Source organism: Dendrobates tinctorius, unplaced genomic scaffold, assembly GCF_039654945.1.
Source record: "Dendrobates tinctorius isolate UK_male_01 unplaced genomic scaffold, ASM3965494v1 ptg000015l, whole genome shotgun sequence".
NCBI lineage: Eukaryota > Metazoa > Chordata > Amphibia > Anura > Dendrobatidae > Dendrobates > Dendrobates tinctorius.
In genome coordinates this window covers 30654930-30681035 of record NW_027361683.1, presented here as the reverse complement: position 1 = coordinate 30681035, position 26106 = coordinate 30654930, and the positions used below count along the sequence as shown (strand labels likewise).

At 44.6% G+C, this 26106-nt stretch overlaps 1 protein-coding gene across 1 annotated transcript in view; it reads right to left on the bottom strand.

The window, feature by feature from the left end:
• Positions 1 to 23219, bottom strand: part of SDC3 (syndecan 3) — a 153488-nt gene extending 130269 nt beyond the window's left edge. Inside the window, exon 1 of the mRNA XM_073563309.1 lies at positions 22783 to 23219. Within this exon, the coding sequence (XP_073419410.1) occupies positions 22783 to 22848 (66 nt within the window). The 5' untranslated portion in view covers positions 22849 to 23219. The remainder of the gene's footprint in view (positions 1 to 22782) is intronic.
• Between the last annotated feature and the right edge of the window lie 2887 nt (positions 23220 to 26106).

The following is a 26106-nucleotide window of genomic DNA, read 5'->3' as shown; positions in this document are numbered from 1 at the left end:
CTGAGATGGACCAATCAGATCACGAGAAGGACCTGAGCATGTGACTCCCAATCTCCAATGGGAAATCGTCTCGTGAGTATGCCCAGTAGCGCGAGTTGAGGACTTAGCCTCTGAAGTAGCTTGCTGCTGAGCAGCCTGCGCTGCTATTGCTGGCCCAGAGCTGGTCTGAGCAGGGCGTCTGGAACACCGAGATTGCTGTGCAGGCTCCTGAGCGGTCGGTGGAGAATGGGAGACCGCTGAATGCAAGGCTCTGGATTCCTGCTGTGCAGTTGCAGGAACCCGACGCCTAACACCCATCCCATGCAGCATACGTGGGACTTTGTGACAGTGGTGGGACGGCAAGGCCTCAGCATGCGTACAGCTACAAACTGCCTTAAATCCTGTGTCTCAGATGAAAGCTAACCTCGCTGCGGTTTTTATTTTCTATCTGAATAAAACAACATTTTTAGCAATAAAAAAAAAAATATTTTTGCTTTTTGTTTTCTCTGGTTAATGGTCATGTGTTAATATGCACTTACATTGTGCATACACATTAACTTACCGTATTTTCCGCTTTGTAAGACGCACTTTTTTTCCCCCAAAATTGAGGGGAAAAAGGGGGTGCGTCTTACAAAGAGGATATACATTTGCGCTGCCACTGAGGGTACTTGCCGCGGCACTCTGTGCCCTGATGCTGCCGCTGCGCTGTCCGCCACCGCCGCGCTCCTGTCCCCCGGTTTTTTCTTCCGCCCCACCGCCGCCGCCGCGCTCTGTCCCGTTCAGATTGGGGGGGTCTCTGTCGCTCCATGCCTGCTTTCTTCCTGGAAAATGGCCGCCGCGCATGCGCAGACGGACATCTCGGCACTGAAATCTCGGGAGATGAGATTTCAGCGCTGAAATCTCATCTCCCGAGATTTCAGTGCCGAGATGTCCGTCTGCGCATGCGCGGCGGCCATTTTCCAGGAAGAAAGCAGGCATGGAGCGACAGAGACCCCCCACGCTGAACGGGACAGAGCGCGGCGGCGGCGGTGGGGCGGAAGAAACCACCGGGGGACAGGAGCGCGGCGGTGGCGGACAGCGCAGCGGCAGCATCAGGGCACAGAGTGCCGCGGCAAGTACCCTCAGAACGGGACAGAGCGCGGCGATGGCGGCAAACACCGGGGGGACAGAGCGCGGTGGTGGCGGTAAGAACCGGGGGAGAGCGCGGCGGTGGTGGCAAGCAGGCACCGGGGGACAGCGTGGCGGTGGTGGCAAGCACTGGGGGACAGAGTGCGGCGGTGGTGGCAAGCAGGCACCGGGGGACAGAGCGTGGCGGTGGTGGCAAGCATCAGGGGACAGAGGGCGGCGGCAGTAACAGACACCGGCAGCGGCACGCTGCACATCAAAACACCCCCTCATCCCAGCAGCAATGTTCCACTCCGGCCTCCTCCATCACCACCCCTGGAAAGCAATAAGACGCATGGATTATAAGATGCACCACCATTTTATTAAAAATAAAGTTTTTTTCCTATTTTTCTCCTCAAAATTTGGGGTGCGTCTTATAATCCGGAGCGTCTTATAAAGCGAAAAATACGGTACTTTTCTCAGTTCAGATTTGTTTTTTATTCATTTCATTGTGCATTCAGTGCATATATGGGTGTGACCGCCCTCTTTCTGAGCTGGGAAAGCCATCCAGTCTGGCCTAAGCTGTTACTAGTGGTTCAGCCGCTCGACCCTTATTCACATTCACGCCACTTGGCAAGTGAAAAGGTTTTAAATACTAGAGTAAGGACTGTCCCACAAGGGTTGCCGTGACGTGGCGGGATGGCTTGTACATTATTTTGATCAAAATTATGTTTACTAAATACCCTTATTATTATTATTATTACCTTTATGCATTATTTGCAGTATATTTTTTACTTTTAGTTCAGGATATGTGTTTTTTGCTTTTTGTTTTAACATTTTTAGCAAGCGACGGCCCCGTGACCTGGCTGAGCATCGCCTTCATTTTACAGTCTGCAGATACTTTCTTGCTGTATTGTGATACCTTGGTTTCTTGTAGCGGTAACTGCACAGGACACAGATAGGTAAATTAGAGGTTACGTTGTTAAAGTAGTTGTTGAATTTATTTATACTGTTCATCTGATGCTAATCACTAGTCATGGATAAGCAGTGAGGCTGGGTAGTGAGGTCCGAAGTCAAAAGCCAAGAGGGTACATCATAGACAGAGGTATGACACAAAGGCGTAGCCAGTAAACAGTCTGAGGTCCATAATCCAAGAAGGTAGCAGATCACTACAAAAAGGGCTAGGCAAAAGGATGGACAAAGAAATCCTAGGTTGATCAGCAAAGATCAGAACATCAGACAAGCAGCACAGAGCAAGCACATACCTCATGAGCAAAGCAACAATTGGCATAAATCTAAGGCAAAGAACTGGTTTAATAGCCAGGTAATTAATCTAGATAAAAGACACATGGATGAAGCCCCAGCACATCCTGGTCCGGATAGGCTAAATGGTCACTGCAGACACTGACATGTCAGCATGCTCCAAAATCCGATTGAGCTGTCCATCACCACACTGACAGCTCAGCACACCCCATTCCTAGCTTGGACAGCTGAACTGTCATTCAGTACTTCCCGACACTCAGATAGAAGGAATCATGACAATCTTCATTGAGGGAATCACTCCCTTGTCCAGACTGGATTTCTAACATTTCAAGTTCCATCTGATTTTTTGCACAGTGGCCATCTTTTTTGAGAAGACAACTGCGCTAGAAGACCACTTTTCAATGTAGACAGCAAAATAAAAATTGATCTTTCTAATGAAGCATCTTCTGTACTCTGCAATAAGGTTTTACATTCCCTTTCTTGGTGGTTATAGGTTGCCAGAATCTTGAGAATATAAGGAGCACGCTAAAAATTTGTCCTTTCTACTTCTTTTCACCACTTTTAAAAAATCCTTCTGTATCATATTCTTTAAACATATACAGTACATAAGTCAGTCTACAGTCTAGTATAAATGTTGTCAACCAAAAAAATATCTGCCTTCCGACATTAGACCAAATGTATTGTGATTTTTTTTTTGTGCCTGGGGCCCACTGTGGGAACTTCACACTAGACCTTGGAAATCAAGGTCCCAGAGTCTGGAGGAAGAGTGGAGAGGCACCCAATCCAAGCTGCTTGAGGTCTAGTGTGAAGTTTCCACAATCAGTGATGGTCTGGGGAGCCATATCATCTGCTGGTGTAGGTCCACTGTGTCTTATCAAGACCAAAGTCAGCGCAGCCGTCTACCAAGAAATTTTAGAGCACTTCATGCTTCCCTCTGCCAAAAAACTTTTTGGAGATGGAAATTTCATTCTCCTGCAGGACTTGGCACCTGTCCACTCTGCCAAAAGTGCCAATACCTGGTTTAAAAACAACAGTATCACTGTGCTTGATTGGCCAGCAAACTTGACTGACCTTAACCCCATAGAGAATCTATGGGGTATTATCAAGAAGAAGATGAGAGACACCAGACCCAACAATGCAGACAAGCTGAAGGCTCCTATCAACGAAACCTGCGCTTCCATAACACTTCAGCAGTGTCACATGCTGATCGCCTCCATGCCACGTCGCATTGATGCAGTAATTGATGCAAAAGGAGCCCCGACCAAGTATTGAGTGCATTTACTGAACATACATTTCTGTAAGCCAACATTTTGAATTTTAAAATAATTTTATAAGCTGGTGTTATAAAGTATTCTAATTTACTGAGATAATGACTTTTGGGTTTTCACTGGCTGTAAGCCATAATAATCAACATTAACAGAAATAAATACTTGAAATAGATCACTCTATTTGTAATGACTATATAATATATGAATTTCACTTATTGTATTGAAGAACTGAAATAAATTAACTTTTTGATGATATTCTAATTTTGTGAGAAGCACCTGTATATCTATTTATGCCTAGCGGAGGCCACTTGAACCTGTGACTCTTCTCCATCCCTAGGTATAAAATAATGTAATTAATATTACCAAGGGAGTGAACGTCACAGGACCACATAGAGTTGCTGTATATTTTTATTTTTATTTTGATTATTCTGTTTAAAAATTCTTTCTATGAAACTCACGCTCTGCTGCGTCTCTTCTGTTAACATGAGGTTTCTTTTTTAATTTGTATGTGATTTATTAATAAAGAATTGTTCTATTGCTCGTAGACACTCCTTGATCTTGAATTCTCTTTTCGTGATTCTGGTTTTATGATAGTGTGAGAGGTGCAGAATATGGTAGCATAGAACACAACATAGCTTTTCAACCAGAACCACATCCACGGTCATCACCACAAATGGAGGAACGTGACTGAAAGCAGATGGGCACGGACATAAGACACCCCAGTAGTCCCCTCTCAGTGAACGGAGATCTGTAGAGGACTTGTAGGAGGAAAATCTTGATAAAAAATCTGCCTTGTTAGAGGGATCAAGACATACGCATTCCTAGATGATCAAAGGCACAGGTCTTTAGCTAAGTCCTTCTTTAACATTGCAGATCCCAGTTCTTATTTGAAGACGTGCGGGTACTGGAGACAGCGGGGAGGAAAGCGACCAGATTCAAAGTGGAGTCTATGGATGGTGAGACCTGCTTACCCCTGCCAACCATATTGGTGTGCAATCAGAAACTTGACAACAGGTCCAAGATAAATACACCAGAGAAAGCGGCACATCACCGCCAGTTGAATCATGTTGCCCACCGGATACCAGAACTGGACCAATAAGCTACGATAGCCTTACTCCTCGTAAGAGACATAAAACTAGAGGACAGATCAATGGCCTCCATAATGCTCTGTAAGCCCAGAGACTGGACCAAGGATGAGTCATTATAGGAGACGTCTGACTAGGAGAAGCAAGAATAGTGATAGAGGCTCAAATTTTGATGGAACAGTAAAGGAACTTCAAATTCCTTCCAACTTAGTCACTATCAATGTGGAAAGATAGTTAAGTGAGCAAGGATGCCTGTGGACCTTTAATTTTCAAAACTATTTTCATATGGGAGGTGCTTGTCACACTGTGACGGTCTTCAGCTAGGAAGTGGGGGGCTCAAACTGTCCCTGTAACTGGAGCCCTAACTATCCCTGTCCCAAGGGTACTCTTAGGCTGTGGGCCCACGTAGCGTTTTAAAACGCTCACTAAAAACCGGACTCCTTCCCAGAAATCGCGCGTTTTTTTCCGCGCGATTTCACCGCGATTATGATCGCGATTTTGCCGCGATTTTCGTGTGCGATATTCAAGCACTTTCCAAGCGATTTGAAGCATCGCTTGGAAAGTGATTGACAGGTTGGTCACACTCGTCAAACATAGTGTTTGACAAGTGTGACCAGGTTTTTACTATTGAGGCCGCCTATGCGGCATCAATAGTAAAAGATAAAATGTTAAAATGCTAAAAAAAAATAAAAAAATCGGGGTATATTTACCTTCCGGCGTCCCGCGCTGCATTCCCGGGCCTCAGCGTTTCCAGTAATGCCTTGCGAGACCTGTGATGACGTAGTCTCGCGTTACTATAGCGATCTCGCAAGACCGCTAGAGTCACGCGAGACTACGTCATTACAGGGCCTTGCCGCAAGGCATTACTGGGAACGCTAGGCCGGGAATGCAGCGCGGGACATCGGAAGGTAAATATACCCCGATTTTTTTATTTTTTATTCTTTTTTTTACAGGGGTATGGTGCCCAGGGCCTGAAGGACAGTCTCCTCTCCTCCACACCGTGGGTACCAACCACACATGAGACGCTTAACTTCCCGCATGGTGGGCATAGCCACATGCGGGAAGTAAGCGATTCTCATGCATTCCTATGGGTGCGGAATCGCGGCAATTCTTTGCGATTCCGCACAAAAGAATGAGCATGCTGCGATTTTTTTCCGCGATGCGATTCCGCCGCAGAAAAAAGCGCAGCATTAGCACAGCATGTGCGGAATGCCATAGGAATGCATGGGGGGCGTTCTGTGCACGATTTTTAAACGTTTTCGCTGCGTTTTCGCGCCGAAAATCGCGGCAAAAACGCTTAAAAATCGCTACGTGGGCACATAGCCTTAAAGGTAGAAAGGCCTGAATCTCTGACCTTACTAAGCTCCTGTTAATGCCCTAAGCTGTCCCCTCCTCCCTCCTCCATTACGCCTGGGATAGATATGATGGTGGGTATACACAAAAACAAACATGGATACCAAAAAGCAACTTACATATAAAAACATTCACCAAGGGTAGAGAGGAATAAAGGGAAGAATACGTCATTATTTTTAAATAAAGTAAAAGTATGTTTTTTATTTCACATAAAGGACTTTATTTTGGCTTTGTGTTTACTTACAATACAACAATAGGATTAGTAATGGATAGGTGTTTTATAGACGCCTCTCCATTATTAAGTCCTGGGCTTGATGATATCACCGGACAATACAAAGGTGACATCAACCCCATAAATATGAACCCCATTTGACACCACCACAGGGCAAGTGGGAAAAGCACCGTATCAGCTGCATGCTGCTATTTTTAGGCTGCGGGAGGCCAATATCCATGGTCCCTTACCAGGATGAGAATACCAGCCCCCAGCTGTCTGCTCTAGCTCGGCTGATTGTCAAAAATAGGGAGGGACCCACGCCATTTTCTTAAATCATTTATTTAAATTATTTTAAAAAATGGGGTGGGGACCCCTCTATTCTTGATAACGAGCCTTGTTGAAGCTGACAGCTGAGGGTTGCAGCCCGCAGCTGTCAGTTTTGCCTGGACAGTTATTAAAAATACAGGAGAACCCACGTCATTTTTTTAATTATTTATTTAGAGCGCAGGCGCCGGCTGATGAATACTCTCCTCGGCCATTGCCTGCTTTTGCTGTCATTAGCTGCAGTAGGTGTAGGTTGATTGGGAGTAGTCCTACCTGCCAATGCCAGTGACCAGAGGTAATCTTTTTACAGCAAGACAAGGAGTGGGGTAGCAGTTGAATAAGCCCCGCCCATCGGACTGAACCGTGGCAGTTTACATACATCTGAACCGATATAAACAAGGTATTTAAGCATGAAAGGTGCGGGGTCAGGGGGAAGCAAAAGTACTAAAAGAATCCTTATGTGACACACAATTGAATCATATCATTACATGATATCTCAAAAAAGGGGGGACAGATTCCCTTTAATCCTCCTGCACCTCATGCTCCTATTTACAAAGCCTCCTCCTGCACCTTACGCTCCTCCTTTATACACAGCACTTTCCTGCAGCACAGCTTTTATATACACACAGTGGCAAGCAGTGTCACCAGGCAGACAGCGCTGCCCCGTCCCCTCCATGCCAGCACTGCTCCGTCCCCTTCATGTCAGAACTGCCCCGTCCCGTCCATGCCAGCACTGCCTCATCCCTTCAATGCCAGCACTGCCCTGTCCCCTCCATGCCAGCAATGGCCCTCCGCCGCTCTCAGGTTGTTCCTGTTAACCCTTATTAGGACCGGGGGGCACCCGTAGCGTGGCACGGGTGTGGCTTACACCTTCTGCACGGGTTTGCGCATCTTCCTGCTGGCGTAAATGATGCTGATGTTCATGTCGCTGCTCTTTTCCAGCGCAGACTGACAGCGGGGGCTCCGCCTGTGTGCGGTGGGTTTCTTCTTTCCTCCTTCCTGCCAGGCCAGCAGCTGGTGCACAGATCCAGGGCTTTATGTCCTAATCAGCACATTGGCGGCGACAAGCAGCACAGAGTGAAACTCCAGAGAGGGGCCGTCACTGCTGCCAGAGAGGATGGCACCGCTCCGCGCCGCCTGCTGCTGCTTTTTTCCTCTCTTCCCTGCCTAAACTCCCGGTAGATGCAAGATCCTGGGCAGCTAAAGGACCTGTGATGATGTCACAACCATGTGACCAGTCACGTGCTTGGGAGGAGGAGTCAGACGCAGGGCTGTGCTGGTGCTGGAGAAGTGTCAGCTCGTGTCACAGAGCAACGTCTTATATCACATCACTGGGGGAAGTATAGTAACCCTGTATACATGGGATCAGTGGGTCCCTGCAGCAGAGCTGTGTGTGCAATGTATGTGAGGCCAAGCTGTGTGTCACAATTGTTGTCAGGTGTCCCTGGACCAGGAGCTCTTTCCCTGTGGCTATGCGGAGTGGGCGGGGGCTCTGTGGAGTGGGCGTGGCTTGACACACATACATACAGTTAGGTCCATATATATTTGGACAGAGACAACATTTTTCTAATTTTGGTTCTAGACATTTCCACAATGAATTTTAAACAAAACAATTCAGATGCAGTTGAAGTTCAGACTTTCAGCTTTCATTTGAGGGTATCCACATTAAAATTGGATGAAGGGTTTAGGAGTTTCAGCTCCTTAACATGTGCCACCCTGTTTGTAATGGGACCAAAAGTAATTGGACAATTGACTCCAAGGCTATTTCACGGACAGGTGTGGGCAATCCCTTCGTTATGTCATTCTCAATTAAGAAGATAAAAGGCCTGGAGTTGATTTGAGGTGTGGTGCTTGCATTTGGAAGGTTTTGCTGTGAAGGAAACATGTGGTCAAAGGAGCTCTCCATGCAGGTGAAACAAGCCATCCTTAAGCTGCAAAAACAGAAAAAACCCATCCGAGAAATTGCTACAACATTAGGAGTGGTAAAATCTACATTTTGGTACATCCTGAGAAAGAAAGAAAGCACTGGTGAACTCACCAATGCAAAAAGACCTGGGCGCCCACGGAAGACAACAGTGGTGGATGATTGCAGAATAGTCTCCATGGTGAAGAGAAACCCCTTCACAACAGCCAACCAAGTGAACAACACTCTCCAGGAGGTAGGCGTATCAATATCCAAATCTACCATAAAGAGAAGACTGCATGAAAGTAAATACAGAGGGTTCAAATGCTTGAGCCTAAAAAACGCAAACGCATGCAAAATGCATGATGCGTTTTTTGCATGTGTTTCTATAGCGCACGAAGTGCTGCGCCAAAAAACGCTAATGTGAAAGTAGCCTTACAAGCATATTTTGCAGCTCTCACAGCTCTACTGTATTGCACCAATATTGCAACTCTGGCTGCCTGTGAGATGGAAGCTGAAGTACTGAGAGGAACCTGCAGATGTGTCAGTGAGGACTCACTCAAACGACCGTATAAATCAGACATATGCAATCCGACAGAAAAAAAGGTTATTCAATGAGGCAGTGCAGATCTTCATAATCGCAAAATGCTGCAACTTAACTGAGAAATTGGATGCCATACGGACCATCACTAAAACATCTGGTTTTTAGGAATACAATGCAATTCTCTAAGATTAGAAACTGTAAATGGTCCTGAATAGTAGCTGCTGAGAAAAAAAAAAGGATTGTACACGGACAGCACACGGATGACAAAAGAGAAAAAAAAAAAAAAAATCGACCCACTCTCCTGGATGAGAATGGGAGCAATTTTTTTTCTAGGCTCTTGTGACCCCAGCCATGTAACCACACACAGCTCTGCAGTGATATCAGGAGAGCAGAGAGCGGCCATTACACATCACACCGGTAACTCCTCCTTCAAGTAACGTAAGCTCTGGGGGCAGTGTCTTATGCAGATCAGCGTCCGCCACATAGTCCTGAAAAGCTCATTTACATATAAGAAAACGTAGATTTCTCTGGAATAAGTCATCAGGTCACAGATATCAAAGTATCATTTTATTGACATTTATTCCGCTTCCTATGCACTACATGCCCATATAGACAGCTTGAAAGCGTTGATCCTACTGACAGATTGGAGAGTACATGTCAACATGAAAATGCAGTACAATCTACCGGCACCATGCTATAGAGCAGGTGGAGTCGAGCAGATTGATATACAGTATGTAGTTTTGTTAGAAAAGATTCAGTAATCATTTACATTCTGGTCCAGTGGGCAGTCCATCAGTGACTGACAGCTGTCTCTGTATGCACATATACAAATAAAGCTGTCACTGATAGGCCTGAATACTCAATATTTTCTCATAAAACTATATACCAATCTTATAGCGCTGTCAATAACAGGCAATGGAAGCACAGTTTATCTTTTAAAGGTAACTGCACTCAAGGAAAAATGGTTTTCTAATACCAGAAAACTACTTTAAAGGCTAATTTCAGAGCCTCCATCATAGATAAGGTAAAAAAAGGACTTATTAGAGTAGGATGCCAAACCTCCCTCCGACTCTTCACTCCACAGCACTGCCTCACTACTGTGCATGTATATAATGTGCAGATTCATCGCAACTAAAAGCCGAGATCCTTAGGTCAGGAACACAACAGATATTTATAGGACATTTCAGAACTTTCCCAAATTATTATGAAAACCAGTTACAGCACAAACTGCACTATACTACTGTACCCAACTTATTCTATATTTTAGGAGTCGGAGTCGCTCCATTTTATATCGAACCCACCAAAGTGGACACCGACTCTGACTTCACCCACACCAAAATGGACACCAACTCTGACTCCACAGCCCTGATAGAAAGGCAAGTTTATGGAGCAGATGTGGAATTTCGACTTATAATACCTCTGGTCAATACATGTTCCTCCATTTTTTGCCATTTTCCTTCCAAAAGCACACTTTATTTAGCAGATTTCTGAATTTGTGTATCAAATCCATTATAGTAGGTGTTTCTCCTTCTGACAATCACATTTTTAGGACATTTTCACCTGTCTTGAGCTGGGAATGTCAGAGAGCGATCTCCTCTGTCATCTACAAGAAATTACACACCAGCAATGCCTCGGCATGCACGATTATTTAAAGGGAATGTCAGGAGGAAAATGTGGCTCAATCTGCAGGCACTGTGTTATAGAGCAGGAGGAACTGAGTAGACTGATATTTAGATATGTCAGAAAAGATCCCGTATAGTTCTGATTATTATATTATCATAATTAGTCATTTAATCCTCTGCTGTTTATTGGATTTTTTGTCCGCTGGGTGGTCCTATCTCTGTATGCACTCTTACACAAAGGAAGCTGTCGTTCATTGATAAGGACCGCACACTGGACCAAAATCCCAGAATTAAATGATTAATACACAATTTATACCGGATCTTTTGTCAGAAAATGACGGTATATATCAATCTACCCAGCTCCCCCTGATCTATAACATGGTCCCTGCAGATTGGACTGCATTTTCCTGGTGACAAGCTTTTCTTGTCAGAACAAAGATGAAAACCTCACATGTCTGGTCCAGGTCTCCCTAGAAACTTATCTTCACCATTAGGACACAGCCCTGATTATCAATATCAGCGTTGTATATGCCAGTAAGAGGCCGACTAATTTATTAGGAGGGGCCACAATTCTTAATGAATGAGGGCGCCTTAAAAGTGCCGTGTGCCTCGCCACAAATCTTACTCCAGTTAGGGACTGGAGTATTATTTGTGGTTTAAGGTACACCACAGCTCATCATAAATTAGACAAGCAGGCACTGCAATGACACGTCCCACTGTAGCTTCATCCATTTTGGCGGATCTTGCTGAAACTGACCTTAAATTACCAAAAGTTGTGACATTTTTGCGCAACCTCACCTTGCGACTTTTTAAAGTGTTTTACATAAAAATTCTGGTGCAAACTTTCACTTTGATGAGTTACGGCTTTCTATAGCAGTGATATGTAGGGAAGAAAATCTCTACTCAGTAACTTATTTGTATCTGAATGTAAAAATAACATTTGGTGATTCTTTCGTTATCTGCTGAAAGTCTTAATTCTCACTATGGCCCCTGTACTCCAAAAGGCTGCGCACGACTGGTCTAAGATTCGGGAGCTTTTAATATTACAATATGTTCCCTTTTAGTGTGCCTATCCTGCTTTTGTCTGGCATCTGTATCATATTTAATTGTATAGGAAGGCAAACAAGACTGCAATTTCCTACACAACATAGAGTATACTGTGCGGTCTACATAGTTTTTTACAATGGGTTCCTATGGTCTACAGATGCCAAGGCTTCCCTGCTATCTACAGTCATTGATGGGACGTATGCCTCCTACGTGAATGCACCCAATAGTAGCCACAAATGCAGTGTGTCTTTAGACTTCATATATCTTTCAGAAGCAGGAATCAATCAAGAGTATACCTCATCTTCATTCTACTCCATGGCACACGTAGGGTTTATGTGATCTGGTTTCACATATCTACTAATTGCAAATTTGCTTATGTTTGCTATCTGTAGCACAATGAAGCAATTTCAGCTTATTGAATCCTCTCCACCGTCACCTTTGGTGAGCTATCCATATCTCTTCTACTGTCATTGTGTCTTCACTTGACTCATGGTAATCACGGATCTCTTCTATGGTAAGCTTCCTATTATGCACCGTTATGTAGGAGAAAATTCTACCATTGACCAATTATTGACCAATTATTATTAATTCACTTGTATAGTTTGAGGTTGATTGGTTTGACATTAACACAACAAGTAGTCAATACTTATGAAGACGTAATAGCACACAAATATACAGTGCCTTGCGAAAGTATTCGGTCCCCTGGAACTTTTCAACCTTTTTCCACATATCATGCTTCAAACATAAAGATACCAAATGTAAATTTTTGGTGAAGAATCAACAACAAGTGGGACACAATTGTGAAGCTGAACGAAATTTATTGGTTATTTTAAATTTTTGTGGAAATTCAAAAACTGAAAAGTGGGGCGTGCAATATTATTCAGCCCCTTTAACTTAATACTTTGTTGCGCCACCTTTTGCTGCGATTACAGTTGCCAGTTGCTTGGGGTATGTCTCTATCAGTTTGTACATCGAGAGTCTGAAATTCTTGTCCATTCTTCCTTGGCAAACAGCTCAAGCTCAGTGAGGTTTGATGGAGATCGTTTGTGAACAGCAGTTTTCAGCTCTTTTCACAGATTCTTGATTGGATTCAGGTCTGGACTTTGACTTGGCCATTCTAACACCTAGATACGTTTATTTGTGAACCATTCCATTGTAGATTTTGATTTATGTTAAGGGATCATTGTCTTGTTGGAAGAAAAAATCTCCGTCCCAGTCTCCAATCTTTTGCAGACTCCAACAGGTTTCCTTCAAGAATGGTCCTGTATTTGGCTCCATCCATCTTCCCATCAATTTTAACCATCTTCCCTGTCCCTGCTGAAGAAAAGCAGGCCCAAACCATGATGCTGCCACCACCATGTTTAACAATGGGGATGGTGTGCTCAGGGTGATGAGCTGTGTTGCCTTTATGCCAAACATATCGTTTGGCATTGTTGTCAGAAAGTTTGATTCTGGTTTCATGTGACCAGAGCACCTTCTTCCACGTTTGGTGTCTCCCAGGTAGCTTGTTGCAAACTTTAAACAACACTTTTTATGGATATCTTTGAGAAATGGCTTTCTTCTTGCCACTCTTCCATAATGGCCAGATTTGTGCAGTGTACGACTGATTGTTGTCCTATGGACAGACTGTCCCACCTCAGCAGTAGATCTCTGCAGTTCATCCAGAGTGATCATGGGCCTCTTGGCTTCAGTACTGACATAGTCTTTTTGAAGCCTAGCGTCTTCAGGGCCTTTTTCCCTGTCAGTCTGTTGGCTCTTATTTTGATAGGGTTTTTCGCGGATTGCAGACAGCAGCCTTCCTATCCTGTCCTATCTAGTTAGCTTGGGCCCCATCATTTGCTCAGTCTATCTTTCTATCTGTGTTAGTGTTTTTTCATCTTGCTTCACCGTCATTATATGTTGGGGGCTGCCTATTGCTTTGGGGTCTGCTCAGGGGCAGTTTAGATTTCCCTTTCTGTCTTTAGGCTAGGCAGTTCTCCGGCTGTGATCGAGCGGTCTAGGGCATCGTAGGAACCCCCCACGGCTACTGCTAGTTGTTGTTGATAGGTTCAGGGGTCTGCAATCCGATAGCTGCCAACTTCTCTGGTTTTCTGGACTTAGCTAGCATTTCTGTTTTTGCCTCCTACGGTGACTCATTCATAACAGTTAAAGTCTTGGAAATCATTTTGTATCCAAATCCAGCTTTAAACTTCTCCAATGTAGAAAAAGGAAAAGTCCAGCTGATAACTTGAATTTTTCAATAAATAACCTTTTTTTAAGATCAGCATCCCGCAGACAATTAGCGGTAACGCAGCTACGCGTTTCGAACACTACATGTGTTCTTTGTTAGGGCTCTTTTTTATCAGCTGGACTTTTCCTTTTTCTACATCGCTTCCAAGCGGTCTCCTTGCAGTCCGTGCTGACAACACGCCACAACAGGTGAGCTGGCTTTACTCTACTTCTTTAAACTTCTCCATGTCATGATCCCAGTGCGGGTTGGACCCGCACGCTTGGGGTTAATGTCTGGAACCAGTGCGGGTGGACCTGCGCTTCTGGGGTTAATGTTATGATCAATGTAGACTCTTACCTGCACACCTGGGGCTTATTATTGGGGCCTCTCCTTGGTTCTGGGAAGGCTTCTGGTAGCTTCAGGAAGCTCCAATCCCCGTCAGTTATACTTTCGCCCTTGGCAGAGTGTGCTGACCCCTGAGTGTGTTTGTGCTGTGTTCTGGTTGCCTGATACTTTGGTTTTGACTCGGTCTGTTCTCTGGATATTGCTTGTTGGATTCTGCTTGGTACCTTCTATGTCTGTTTGGTTTTGACCTCTGCTTGGCCCTGACTATCCGTTCTGTCTCATCCCTGGTACTTTACTGCTATCTCTGTGTATGACCCTCGTTTTCCTGACTTTGAGCATTCCTGTAGTTGTGTCCTGCCGATCTCTGGCAGCAGGACGCTAAGTCCTGGCCCTTGCAGTCACATGACCGTAGGTCTGTCACTGCTTGCTAAACTTCAGCGTCCCCAAGTCCTGTTTGTCTGAGCTTCCTGGCCGTACCTGACCCCGGGCCCCCCTACAGTGCGGGTGAGTGCCTGCTCAGCGGAGGCTGCACGCCGGCGCTGACAGGACCCTGACACTCCACAACAGTATCACGGACCACTCTGTTGTGTTCCTTGGTCTTCATGATGCTCTCTGTGCTTCAAACAGAACCCTGAGACTATCACAGAGCAGGTGCATTTATACGGAGACTTGATCATTACACACAGGTGGATTATATTTAGCATCATTAGTCATTTAGGGCAACATTGGGTCATTCAGAGATCCACAATTAACTTCTGGAGTGAGTTTGCTGCACTGAAAGTAAAGGGGACTAATAATATTGCACGCCCCACTTTTCAGTATTTTAATTTTCACAAAAAGTTAAAATAACCAATAAGTTTCATTCAACTTCACAATTGTGTCCCACTTGTTGATGATTCTTCACCAAAAATTTACATTTGGTATCTTTATGGTTGAAGCATGACATGTGGGAAAAGGTTGAAAAGTTCCAGGGGGCCGAATACTTTCGCAAGGCACTGTATGTCTTACATTTGTCAATACAAACAATGGACAAATTGTAGCATTTCTATAGTTTTACAGGATGTACAATTCACAGCTAACATACCAATTGTGGGCACGAGGTAACGTAAGGTATAGAAAACCTGATCACCAAGGACCTTTTGTAGAGGTGTCCAATTTCCGCTGAGTGGAAGCAAACACAATAGTAATTTCTCTAGCTATTGTATCACAAGGAACATGAGGCCATCACCTTCCTTACCTTCTCACCTTAGTAGGCTTCCGTCACAATACTGAATCAATGTCATTTTCCTATGTAAAGCAGGAACACAGGGAAGTCATCTGGGGTCTGCTGTACATGTTTGGTAGTCCTAGATAGTTAAGAGTCTTTCATGACTACTTACACATCCTATAACTGTCCTGTGAGTAATTATTCATAGAAACATTGAACAGGGAGTATAGTAATCACAGGGAGAGAGATACGAACTTGCAAGACACAACCAGACAAACAAAACAGATGAGCTAATATCAAAACTATCAGATCCCTGTTTATCCCGACACATGCCCATTCACATAAGAATGTTAGTGGATTCCACACACTAAATGTCTACCTATGGCCAGCTTCACATAGAGTCATGGCCAAAAGTTTTGAGAATGACACAAATATTAATTTTTACAAAGTCTACTGCTTCATTTTTTCTAATGGCAATTTGCATATACTCCAGAATGTTATAAAGAGTGATCAGCTTAACAGCAATTACTTGCAAAGTCAATATTTGCCTAGAAAATGAACTTTATCCCCCAAAACACATTTCAACATCATTGCAGCCCTGCCTTAAAAGGACCAGCTAACATCGTTTCAGTGATTGCTCCATTAACACAGGTGTGGGTGTTGATGAGGACAGGGCTGGAGATCAATCTGTCATGATTAAGTAAGAATGACACCACTGGACACTTTAAAAGGAGGTTGGTGCTTGGCATCATTGTTTCTCTTCTGTTAACCATGGTTATCTCTAAAGAAACACGTGCAGTCATCATTGCACTGCACAAAAATGGCCTAACAGGGAAGAGTATTGCAGCTAGAAAGATTGCACCTCAGTCAACAATCTATCGCATCATCAAGAACTTCAAGGAGAGAGGTTCCCTTGTTACCAAAAAGGCTCCAGGGCGCCCAAGAAAGACCAGCAAGCGCCAGGACCGTCTCTTAAAAGTGTTTCAGCTGCGGGATCGGGCTACCAGCAGTGCAGAGCTCGCTCAGGAATGGCAGCAGGCAGGTGTGAGTGCATCTGCACGCACTGTGAGGCGCAGACTCTTGGAGCAAGGCCTGGTCTCAAGGAGGGCTGCAAAGAAGCCACTTCTCTCCAGAAAAAACATCATGGACAGACTGATATTCTGCAAGAGGTACAGGGAGTGGACTGCTGAGGACTGGGGTAAAGTCATTTTCTCTGATGAATCCCCTTTTCGATTGTTTGGGACATCTGGAAAACGGCTTATTCGAAGAAGACGAGGTGAGCGCTACCACAAGTCTTGTCTCATGCCAACTGTCAAGCATCCTGAAACCATTCATGTGTGGGGTTGCTTCTCAGCCAAGGGAATGGGCTCTCCCTCAGTCTTGCCTAAAAACACAGCCATGAATAAAGAATGGTACCAGAATGTCCTCCGAGAGCAACTTCTCCCAACCGTCCAAGAGCAGTTTGGCGATCAACAATGCCTTTTTCAACATGATGGAGCACCTTGCCATAAAGCAAAGGTGATAACTAAATGGCTCAGGGAAAAAAACATAGAGATTTTGGGACCATGGCCTGGAAACTCCCCAGATCTTAATCCCATTGAGAACTTGTGGTCAATCATCAGGAGACGGGTGGACAAACAAAAACCTTCAAATTCAGACAAAATAAAAGCATTGATTTTGCAAGAATGGACTGCTATCAGTCAGGATTTGATCCAGAAGTTGATTGAGAGCATGCCAGGGAGAATTGCAGAGGTCCTGAAGAAGAAGGGTCAACACTGCAAATATTGACTTGCTGCATTAACTCATTCTGTCAGTATAACCTTTTGTTACTCATAATATTGTTGCAATTATATTTCTGTATGTGATAAAAACATCTGACAAACACACATAAAAACCAGAGGGCAGCAGATCATGTGAAAATATAATATTTGTGTCATTCTCAAAACTTTTGGCCATGACTGTATTGTACCACTAAATACAGTATTAGAAACCAACTGAATATAAACACATGGGCCATGCACACAGTGAACGAGTCTGTAGGACAGTGTTCACACCACCAAAAGACTGAAACACAGAAAAACAAAGTACAACAAATGTGAAAAAATACTCTGTTGTAAAGAAATAACAGTAAACAGCAAGTGCTAGTAAAAAGATGATAACAAAACAGGGTATTTGGTTGATACTTTTTTTTCAAAAAATGTATCCTAAGCCGCTCTACGAAACGTCAAGGTATACCCATCAGAGCAGTCCTAACCAATGTATTTAAAAACCTGACCATGTGTATGGTACCTATATGACCAGGATTCAGAAAGGTAATGTCCAATGTGGACACGCTGTGGAAGACGGCTTACATATACAAAATTATTTGACGCTAGTGTCCTAAAGAGAAATGACATCAACAGAAATTTTTGAATGTGGTAAAGCCGTACAGTTCAGTGAAAATGTGAGGATTTACCTGCATTCAATAGCGCTCTGAACGCAACAAACATGCACTGCTGGTTCCGGATCGGGGCACCCGGCCTAAGAATGGTGTTTTGGTTGTACATGCATACCCCACCCAGTCACAGTATATTGTCTATGGGATAACTGGATAGAGCGAAGTTCATCTCTAGCATCCCCATACCCTTGTTTGGCCATCGATCCTTTCGAATGGTGAATTTCAAAGCCAACAAACAGTTGGTAATAACCCTTCACTTTAGGAAAACCTTTTTTTTTTTAATACCACTGTTCTGAAAACGTTAGCTACTGTAAAATATAAATCTAAAGCCATCTCATGTGTTTGACTAGTAATGACTGTCTATTTATATAAAATGCAGGGCATCATTATTAACAAGAAATTGTCGATGTAAGATGTCTTGTGAAATGATCTCTACTAGTTAGACCAAGAAGACGCAGAATATGTTCTGTTAAATAATTACAGATAATTACACAACATGACTAGATTGATTTAACAGGTGTCAAAACCTCAAGACAACCCAAATGAGGTGTGAGCAATTAAAGTTAGAAGAGAAATGTGCTTCCATCCTAGGTGTCTGAAGAGGATTCCATTAGTATAACCAGCTAAAAGATAGCATGCGGTCATCTAAAAAAGACAACCCTCTATTCATGCCTACTTAATGAATGAAGTCAAACCCTGGGGCCGATCCAAAGTCAATCACCCTGGAACAAATCTCGAGCTCTGGAATGATGATGTATACCGAGAGAAGCTTTTCAACACAGGATATCAGTGAGCACTTTACACTGATCTTTAATATGCCACCCTATGTAAGGACAGAATATCACAGCTACTGTACTACTAGTAGCCAAAATGGCACAAACGGTTGTGTTGTTTGAGTACTAGTAGTGTTATACCACACTGAAGTCATATTTTGTGAGTTCTCTGGAATCTTGAAGAGAGCATTCCCCGCCTCTCCCATCCATACACAGCAGCCTGTCAATCACTTCCCTGAGGGATGGTAGCATTAGTCATGAGCACACCGGACCCACGAACTATGTGTTCAGCGTAGTTTTTCATTACTTCTACTAATAAAAGGCATAATATTTTTTGTGCTGTCTACTAGGACAATGGACTTGCAGTTACGGATGTAACATGCGCTATTTATATAGATGATGAGCTATTAACCCAGTAAATAACATAGGAGTATTACAATGCTTTTTCATGTAGTTGGCCAACAAAGATATGTATCTCAGAACGCCAGTTCAGCAAATCCAATCTACGAAAAATGGAAAATTCACCTTACATCATAACATACCGTAATTAGAAGATCACACTGGTGAAGTCCTTCCACTCAAATTACTAATGACTTCTTAACTGAACGGCTCATGGGGCTCTAGAGCGCACCTGAACCCCTGTGACTACTGTCAATTATGACAGATTTTGTCTTTACCTGTGGCTGCAAGATATGTCAAGCGCCAGCCAACCACTTCTCTAAATGCACACCCTCTTCTAGATGGGGGTCATCAATCACTCCCACCCAACCGAGAACGCTCTGCTATCGGAGGATTACACAACCTGATAAATGTAACACTGAATTTGGCCTGGGAAACTCAAAAAAGGCTGGAAACGAAAAGAATAAAAACACCTAAAGGAGGAGAAAATGAGCGGCAACAACCTACCCCACCGACAACCTATGTAGTGATGAGGCATGATCCATCACAATGGAAGCATACTGACAGCAGAACGTGACTTTTATGCACATTTCTCTTACAGACCTGTATAATAGGCTTTGGGGAAGGCAGAAAGAATACACAATTCTTCATATACACGTACGGAAATAGCTTCAGTCCTGACAAATAGGACTTATTTCAAGTGGTGCTGCTCTACTCGATGCTTTGTACAGTATACAGATGGATGAATAGAAAGATTGCTAGGTACACCTTCATAATGCTTTGCAATCTTTATCAAGCAATGTAAAAAGAACTCATTTCCACGAATGAGATCCCACGTTGTGTCTATTTCTTTTTAGGCCTCCTGCGAATTTGATGTGGATCTTCCACTGCATATCTGACTGCGGTTCCAATTCATCTGCAGAAAATGTCCACAACGTGAAGATGAGATTTCTAATTTCTCATTAACTTCGCTGGTACTGTATGACGTTTCTTCTGTATGGAAATCCATGTGGAAGTTCTGCATCCTGTCTACCGGTAAAATGAATACGGTCTGTATTTGGGGGCAATTATCTAAGATTTGCAGGAGAAAAAAAAATGTGGCGTAATACAGTAGCAGCTAAATTAATGAGACATTAAAAATCGGATCCACACATTGTGGACATTTTCCGAACACAGATTGACCTGTTGTGCAGATTTTCGAATCAGGAGTAAGTCAATTATTAGAGCAATTCATAGCCTTCTTCACTATTGTAACAAATGGTGAAAATCTCAACATAACCCATATTTAATTAGTGCAGATATTGATTTGGAAACGCTGCAGAAACCCTGCGGATACACAGAGGAAAATCCTTATCAAATCCCCAATGAGTGGAGCTGGCCTTAGCAGCTCAAATACCATACCTTGCCCAATTTTTCTACCTGATGCTTTCAGTAGATGAGATGTACAAAATAAAGTCTATTTTCTTTAGGAATCAAATAGATAAATCTGAAAGCTGATGGCACTCACAATAGGCTAGGCAATATCAGCTTTTACAGACACCAACCAAACATATCCTGGGGTCATTGGCTACCTGACTGCTGGCATTTATCCAGCCTTGTTTTGTAGAGAAACTGTCTCATTGAAAAGGTTGTTCTGGGCAGTGTCTCAATGACTGACAGTCTTCTCTGCATGCACACTCACACAGTGATAGCTACTAGTGATGAGCGAGTATACTCGCTCGGGAAATCTAGAGTAACGAGTATACTCGCTCCTCACTAATAGCTAGCAATCACTAAATAGGACTTTGCTACCCTGAATCCTTTACCACAAACCCATATATTACAGGGTTGTCCTAACCCAAGAATCGAACTGACGGATATATCCAAGTGCAGTATCCAGCGATCTCTGGCAGTTCTATTCTAACATGCCATTTCAGATCCTCGCTCTTGGGATCTGCAGGGTTCCCAGCAGTCGGACCCACAGTGATCAGCAGTATATCACTATCACCTATCTGATGGGTAGATGATATCTTGCCTGGTTGGGACAATCTTTTTAAGCCACTGCACTTCTTCAGCTCTGTGACATGCTGCCAGTAGATCAAACACCTGGTTCCACGTCATGGAGGCCTCATGGACTCTTAATAAGGCAGTTTGTAAGAAATTGCTGACAGATGTATTTTGATTAAGGAATTACAACATCTTTAACATTTTATCTTAATAGTTCATACATTTGAAAGGCTTCTTCGGAGACACAGATGAATCTCAGTAAATAAAGCCCATTCAAAAATAAAACAAATCAGTATACTCCCGATACATCATATTCCTCCATTGCAGCTCGTTGGCCCACAGTACCCGTCCTTAGTTTACAAAAGAAATTAGTGGTGTAGTTATTGGGTAAGGTCTACCCTGTGCCATCATTATGCAGGCATTGGCCCATGTAACTTGGTGATACACGACATCTTATAGCGGCTTCTTAGCTGCACGGCTTTTTAGAGAAGTGCAAACTGTCTGCGTTACAGGTGTTTGGAATGTATGAGGGCTGTATGGTGTCTAGTCTTAATGGAAGATTTTATGATGCGTTTGCTCCACTTCTTAGTGTATGCAGACTAAAGGGTGCTGTCCACTAGTAGGAAAACCCCTTCACATTCCTCATGTTTGGCACCATTAAAATAAAAACACCTGTGCTCGGCTCCTGTGCCGGCGCTGTACCGGGAGTGTCGGCATTTGCGTTGCCGAGCCCGGCCTCACTGTCCCCGCCTTTGAGTGTATTGAACAGGAAGCCGGGGCTGCGGCTGCTCTCTGACTTCCTCTTGATTTGTCTGAAGGTGGTGACAGTGACGCCGGCGCAGAGAGATGCCGGGCTCGTGTGACCTCACGTGAGCCCCGGGAATGGGAGCGACAACACCGCTAGAACGGAGCAGGCATGGGAGGGGAGTATATGTGCTTTTATTTTATTGGGGCCAAACATGAGGAATGAGAAGAAGTTGTGTAAGTAGTGGACAATCCCTTTAAAACAAAAAAAAAACCGAAGGTCCTGATTCATGAAGACGTTTTCAATGGCTTTCAGGTGTAAAAGCTGTGCACAACATTGTGCAACTTTTACAGTTTTTATGCCAATTTAGGCCAGATTCCAGAAAATGGGTGGAGAAGCGGGGGATGGGGGATGACGAACCCCGCCTGTCAAATTCAGCAAAATTGACATCACTTCAGTGGCGTAAATTTTGCCAGAAACGTCCTCTAGCGCCTGGCAGGAGTGACAACACGAAAGAGGCGACTCTTTGTCCAGACTGTCGGCCACAACACCACCCCTAATCTCTTAAAGGTTTCTGTCTTACCATTTCATGGCCAGAAAAAGAAGGTGGCCCTTTGCCAGAAGAGCCATATGGAAAATGAACTGATTATACCATCACATTTTTTACTACAATTATAGAACAGAACTCAGCGTCAATGTAAGATGGCTACGAGCGCACCACGCGGCCAGATTAATAGTAATTCCTATTCCACACATAGCCCTGTGCGGTGTAAGTAGCCTCAATATTCCAGCACTTTACAGGAATCCATCTTGTCAGGAAGCACACACCACCCCCCAGATATTGACAGCCAGTCACTGGGAAAAGACCCCCGAGATGGAAATGAGGTCCACACACACCTAGCCCCTGGTAAATGCCATGCAGGAGCGGGGGGCTTCACCTCTCTGCAGGGCTGGGCACCGATGTGATGTACTCACCCGAGCAGCCTGGGAGATGAGGAGCAGCAGCCCTGCGCCATGTATAATTCCAAAGGCAAGATGCATCCTCCTGGTGCCTGGGCAGCTGCCTACGAATAGCCGGGGGTCTGGTCCTTACACGGTGCTGTCCGCTCCCTATTATTCCTCCATGGGGCAGGTAGCGCCTTCTCTATGACAAATCCCCCTCCTCAGTGTCTCTCCTCCACCCTTCTCCTCTGTTATCCTCTCCTCCTCCTTTCTCCGCGCCCCACCTCAGCCTTTTATCCCTCTCCGCCTCTTGCTTCCCTTTCACCTTCGGTATTTTGCTCGCCTTCTCCCACCCGCTACCGTCTTCTTCCCTCTCCTAGTCCTTCTCTTTACCGTTCAGCAGGAAATGTCTCCCCTCCCTCTTTCCCTAGCGATCAATGTGAAGAAGGTAGATGGAGGAGAGGCATCCTCGGCGCCATCTAGTGGCCACACGTTGGGGATGCACAGACAGGCTCCGCGCCATTAGTCACCATGATACAATACCTGTCCCTCATAGTAGGTTGACCTCTTCCCCGGACATGAAGAAGCGCGCTCCTCTGGGGAATCAGGCTGCTTAATACGGCATTTCATGAACCAATGGGGCAGGCAGAGGAAGCAGCAGCAGCACAGGAGGAATGCCTGCATGGTGTGGGTACAATATGGGAGACTAGTGCAGGAAATGTGAGGTGAACATTAGTTGTATTTCTGAGGCGTTAGCGTATTAGAGTCCTTCATTACGTTATCATACATAAGTATACAAGGTGAGCGATTATTATCACTATTATAGCGCATCACATAGGTCATATAGCCGTAGCAGCAGGAAGCCACGGCCCCCACTGTGAGGCCACGACCGCTCACTGCGAGGCAGTGTCCCCTCACTGTGGAGCCACTTCTACTAGTGAGTCCTAGTCCACATCTACTAGTGAAGCCACGTCCTCTCACTGTGAGGCCACGTCCGCTCACTGCGAGGCAATGTCCCCTCAGTGTGAGGACACGTCCGTTCACTGCGAGGCAATGTCCCCTCAGTGTGAGGACACGTCCGCTCACTGTGAGGCCACGTCCGCTCACTGCGAGGCAATGTCCCCTCAGTGTGAGGCCACGTCCGCTCACTGTGAGGCCACGTCCGCTCACTGCGAGGCAATGTCCCCTCAGTGTGAGGACACGTCCGTTCACTGCGAGGCAATGTCCCCTCAGTGTGAGGACACGTCCGCTCACTGTGAGGCCACGTCCGCTCACTGCGAGGCAATGTCCCCTCAGTGTGAGGCCACGTCCGCTCACTGTGAGGCGACGTCCGCTCACTGCTAGGCAATGTCCCCTCAGTGTGAGGACACGTCCGCTCACTGTGAGGCCACGTCCGCTCACTGCGAGGCAATGTCCCCTCAGTGTGAGGACACGTCCGCTCACTGTGAGGCCACGTCCGCTCACTGTGAGGCCACGTCCGCTCACTGTGAGGCCACGTCCGCTCACTGCGAGGCAATGTCCCCTCACTGTGGAGCCACTTCCACTAGTGAGTCCTAGTCCACATCTACTAGTGAAGCCACGTCCTCTCACTGTGATGCCATGTCCCCTCAGTGTGAGGCCACGTTCGCTCACTGCTGGTGGAAGCACATAAGATGTGCCTAATTTATGAAATAGGTATATCTTACTCCAGGAGTACTGTTCATTGGCACAGCGCATGTCTTAAAGAGGTTGTCCGGCTTTAGGCTGTTTACAAATCTGCAGTCACTCTGTGTCACTGCAGACTTGTGAATCCTCACATTGCGCACACTGCACACTGTAAGGATTCTCCAGTCTCGGGAGTGGGTGGGCACATAAGCAAAAGTATGCGTTTTGCATAAATGTGGTCACCTGTCAACTAGATGGGCAAATTGAGTGAGGCCAGATATTGTCTAGTCGGAATGGGGCCAGAAATATGTAAAGCATATACTCTTGGTGACAGGGGCGGACACATACAGCTTGGGGCCCCTGTGCAAGAAATGTATCTGGGGCCCCCTCCTTTTATGGCGACCAAGCTACAGATATCCATTTTTTTTTACAGTCTCTTCTCATTATAGATATTGCCGCCCCTTATTACACATTGCCCTCTCTTTCTGTATAGCGCCATCCCTTATCACATAGTTCCCTCTTGTTATGTACAGCACCGTCCCTTACATATTTGATTCTCATTATTTTTGTTATTTATACCTCCCTGTTCTTTATTACATATCATCCACTCTTGTTAGATATAAACTGAAATGATGGCTGATGGAGCATGGGAAAGCTTCTTTTGTGATGGATGCGGCTGATGGCCTGGTCTTCTTGTCAGATGCTGCTCCATCAGCACTCATTTTACATTTTACAGGAGAGGACACTATGCAATAGAGGGAGCTGTGAATAACAAAATAATGAGAATACTCAATGTAAGGGACAGAGCTGTAGATGACACACCAAACACCTAACATACAGTGGGGGAAATAATTATTTGATCCTTTGCTGATTCTGTAAGTTTGCCCACTGACAAAGACATGAACAGTCTATAATTTTAAGGGTAAGTTAATTGTAACATTAAGAGATAGAATATCAAAAATAAAATCCAGAATATCACATTGTATAAGTTATATCAATTTATTTGCATATTGCAGCGAGAAATAAGTATTTGATCCCTCTGGCAAACAAGACTTAATTCTTGGTGGCAAAACCCTTGTTGGCAAGCACAGCAGTCAGTCTTTTTTGTAGCTGATAATGAGGTTTGCACACATGTCAGGAGGAATTTTGGTTCATTCCTATTTGCAGATCATCTCTAAATCATTAAGATTTTGAGGCTGTCGCCTGACAACTCGGAGCTTCATCTCCCTCCATAAGTTTTCTATGGGATTAAGGTCTGGAGAATGGCTAGGCCATTCCGTGACCATAATGTGCCTCTTTTTGAGCCACTCCTGTGTTGTCTTGGCTGTATGTTTTGGATCATTGTCTTGTTGGAAGACCCAACCACAACCCATTTTTAATGTCCTGGCAGAGGGAAGGAGGTTGTCACTCAGGTTTTTATAGTACATGGCTCCATTCATTCTCACATTGATGCGGTGAGTAGTCCTGTGCCCTTAGCCGAGAAACACCCCTAAAACACAATGTTTCCACCTCCATGGTTGACAGTGGGGACGGTATTCTTTGGGTCATAGGCAGCATTTCTCTTCCTCCAAACACGGCGAGTTGAGTTAATGCCAAAGACTTCAATTTTTGTTTCATCTGACCACAGGACCTTCTCCCACTCACAGAATCATCCAGGTGTTCATTGGCAAACTACAGACGGGCCCGAACATGTACCTTCTTGAGCAGGGGGAC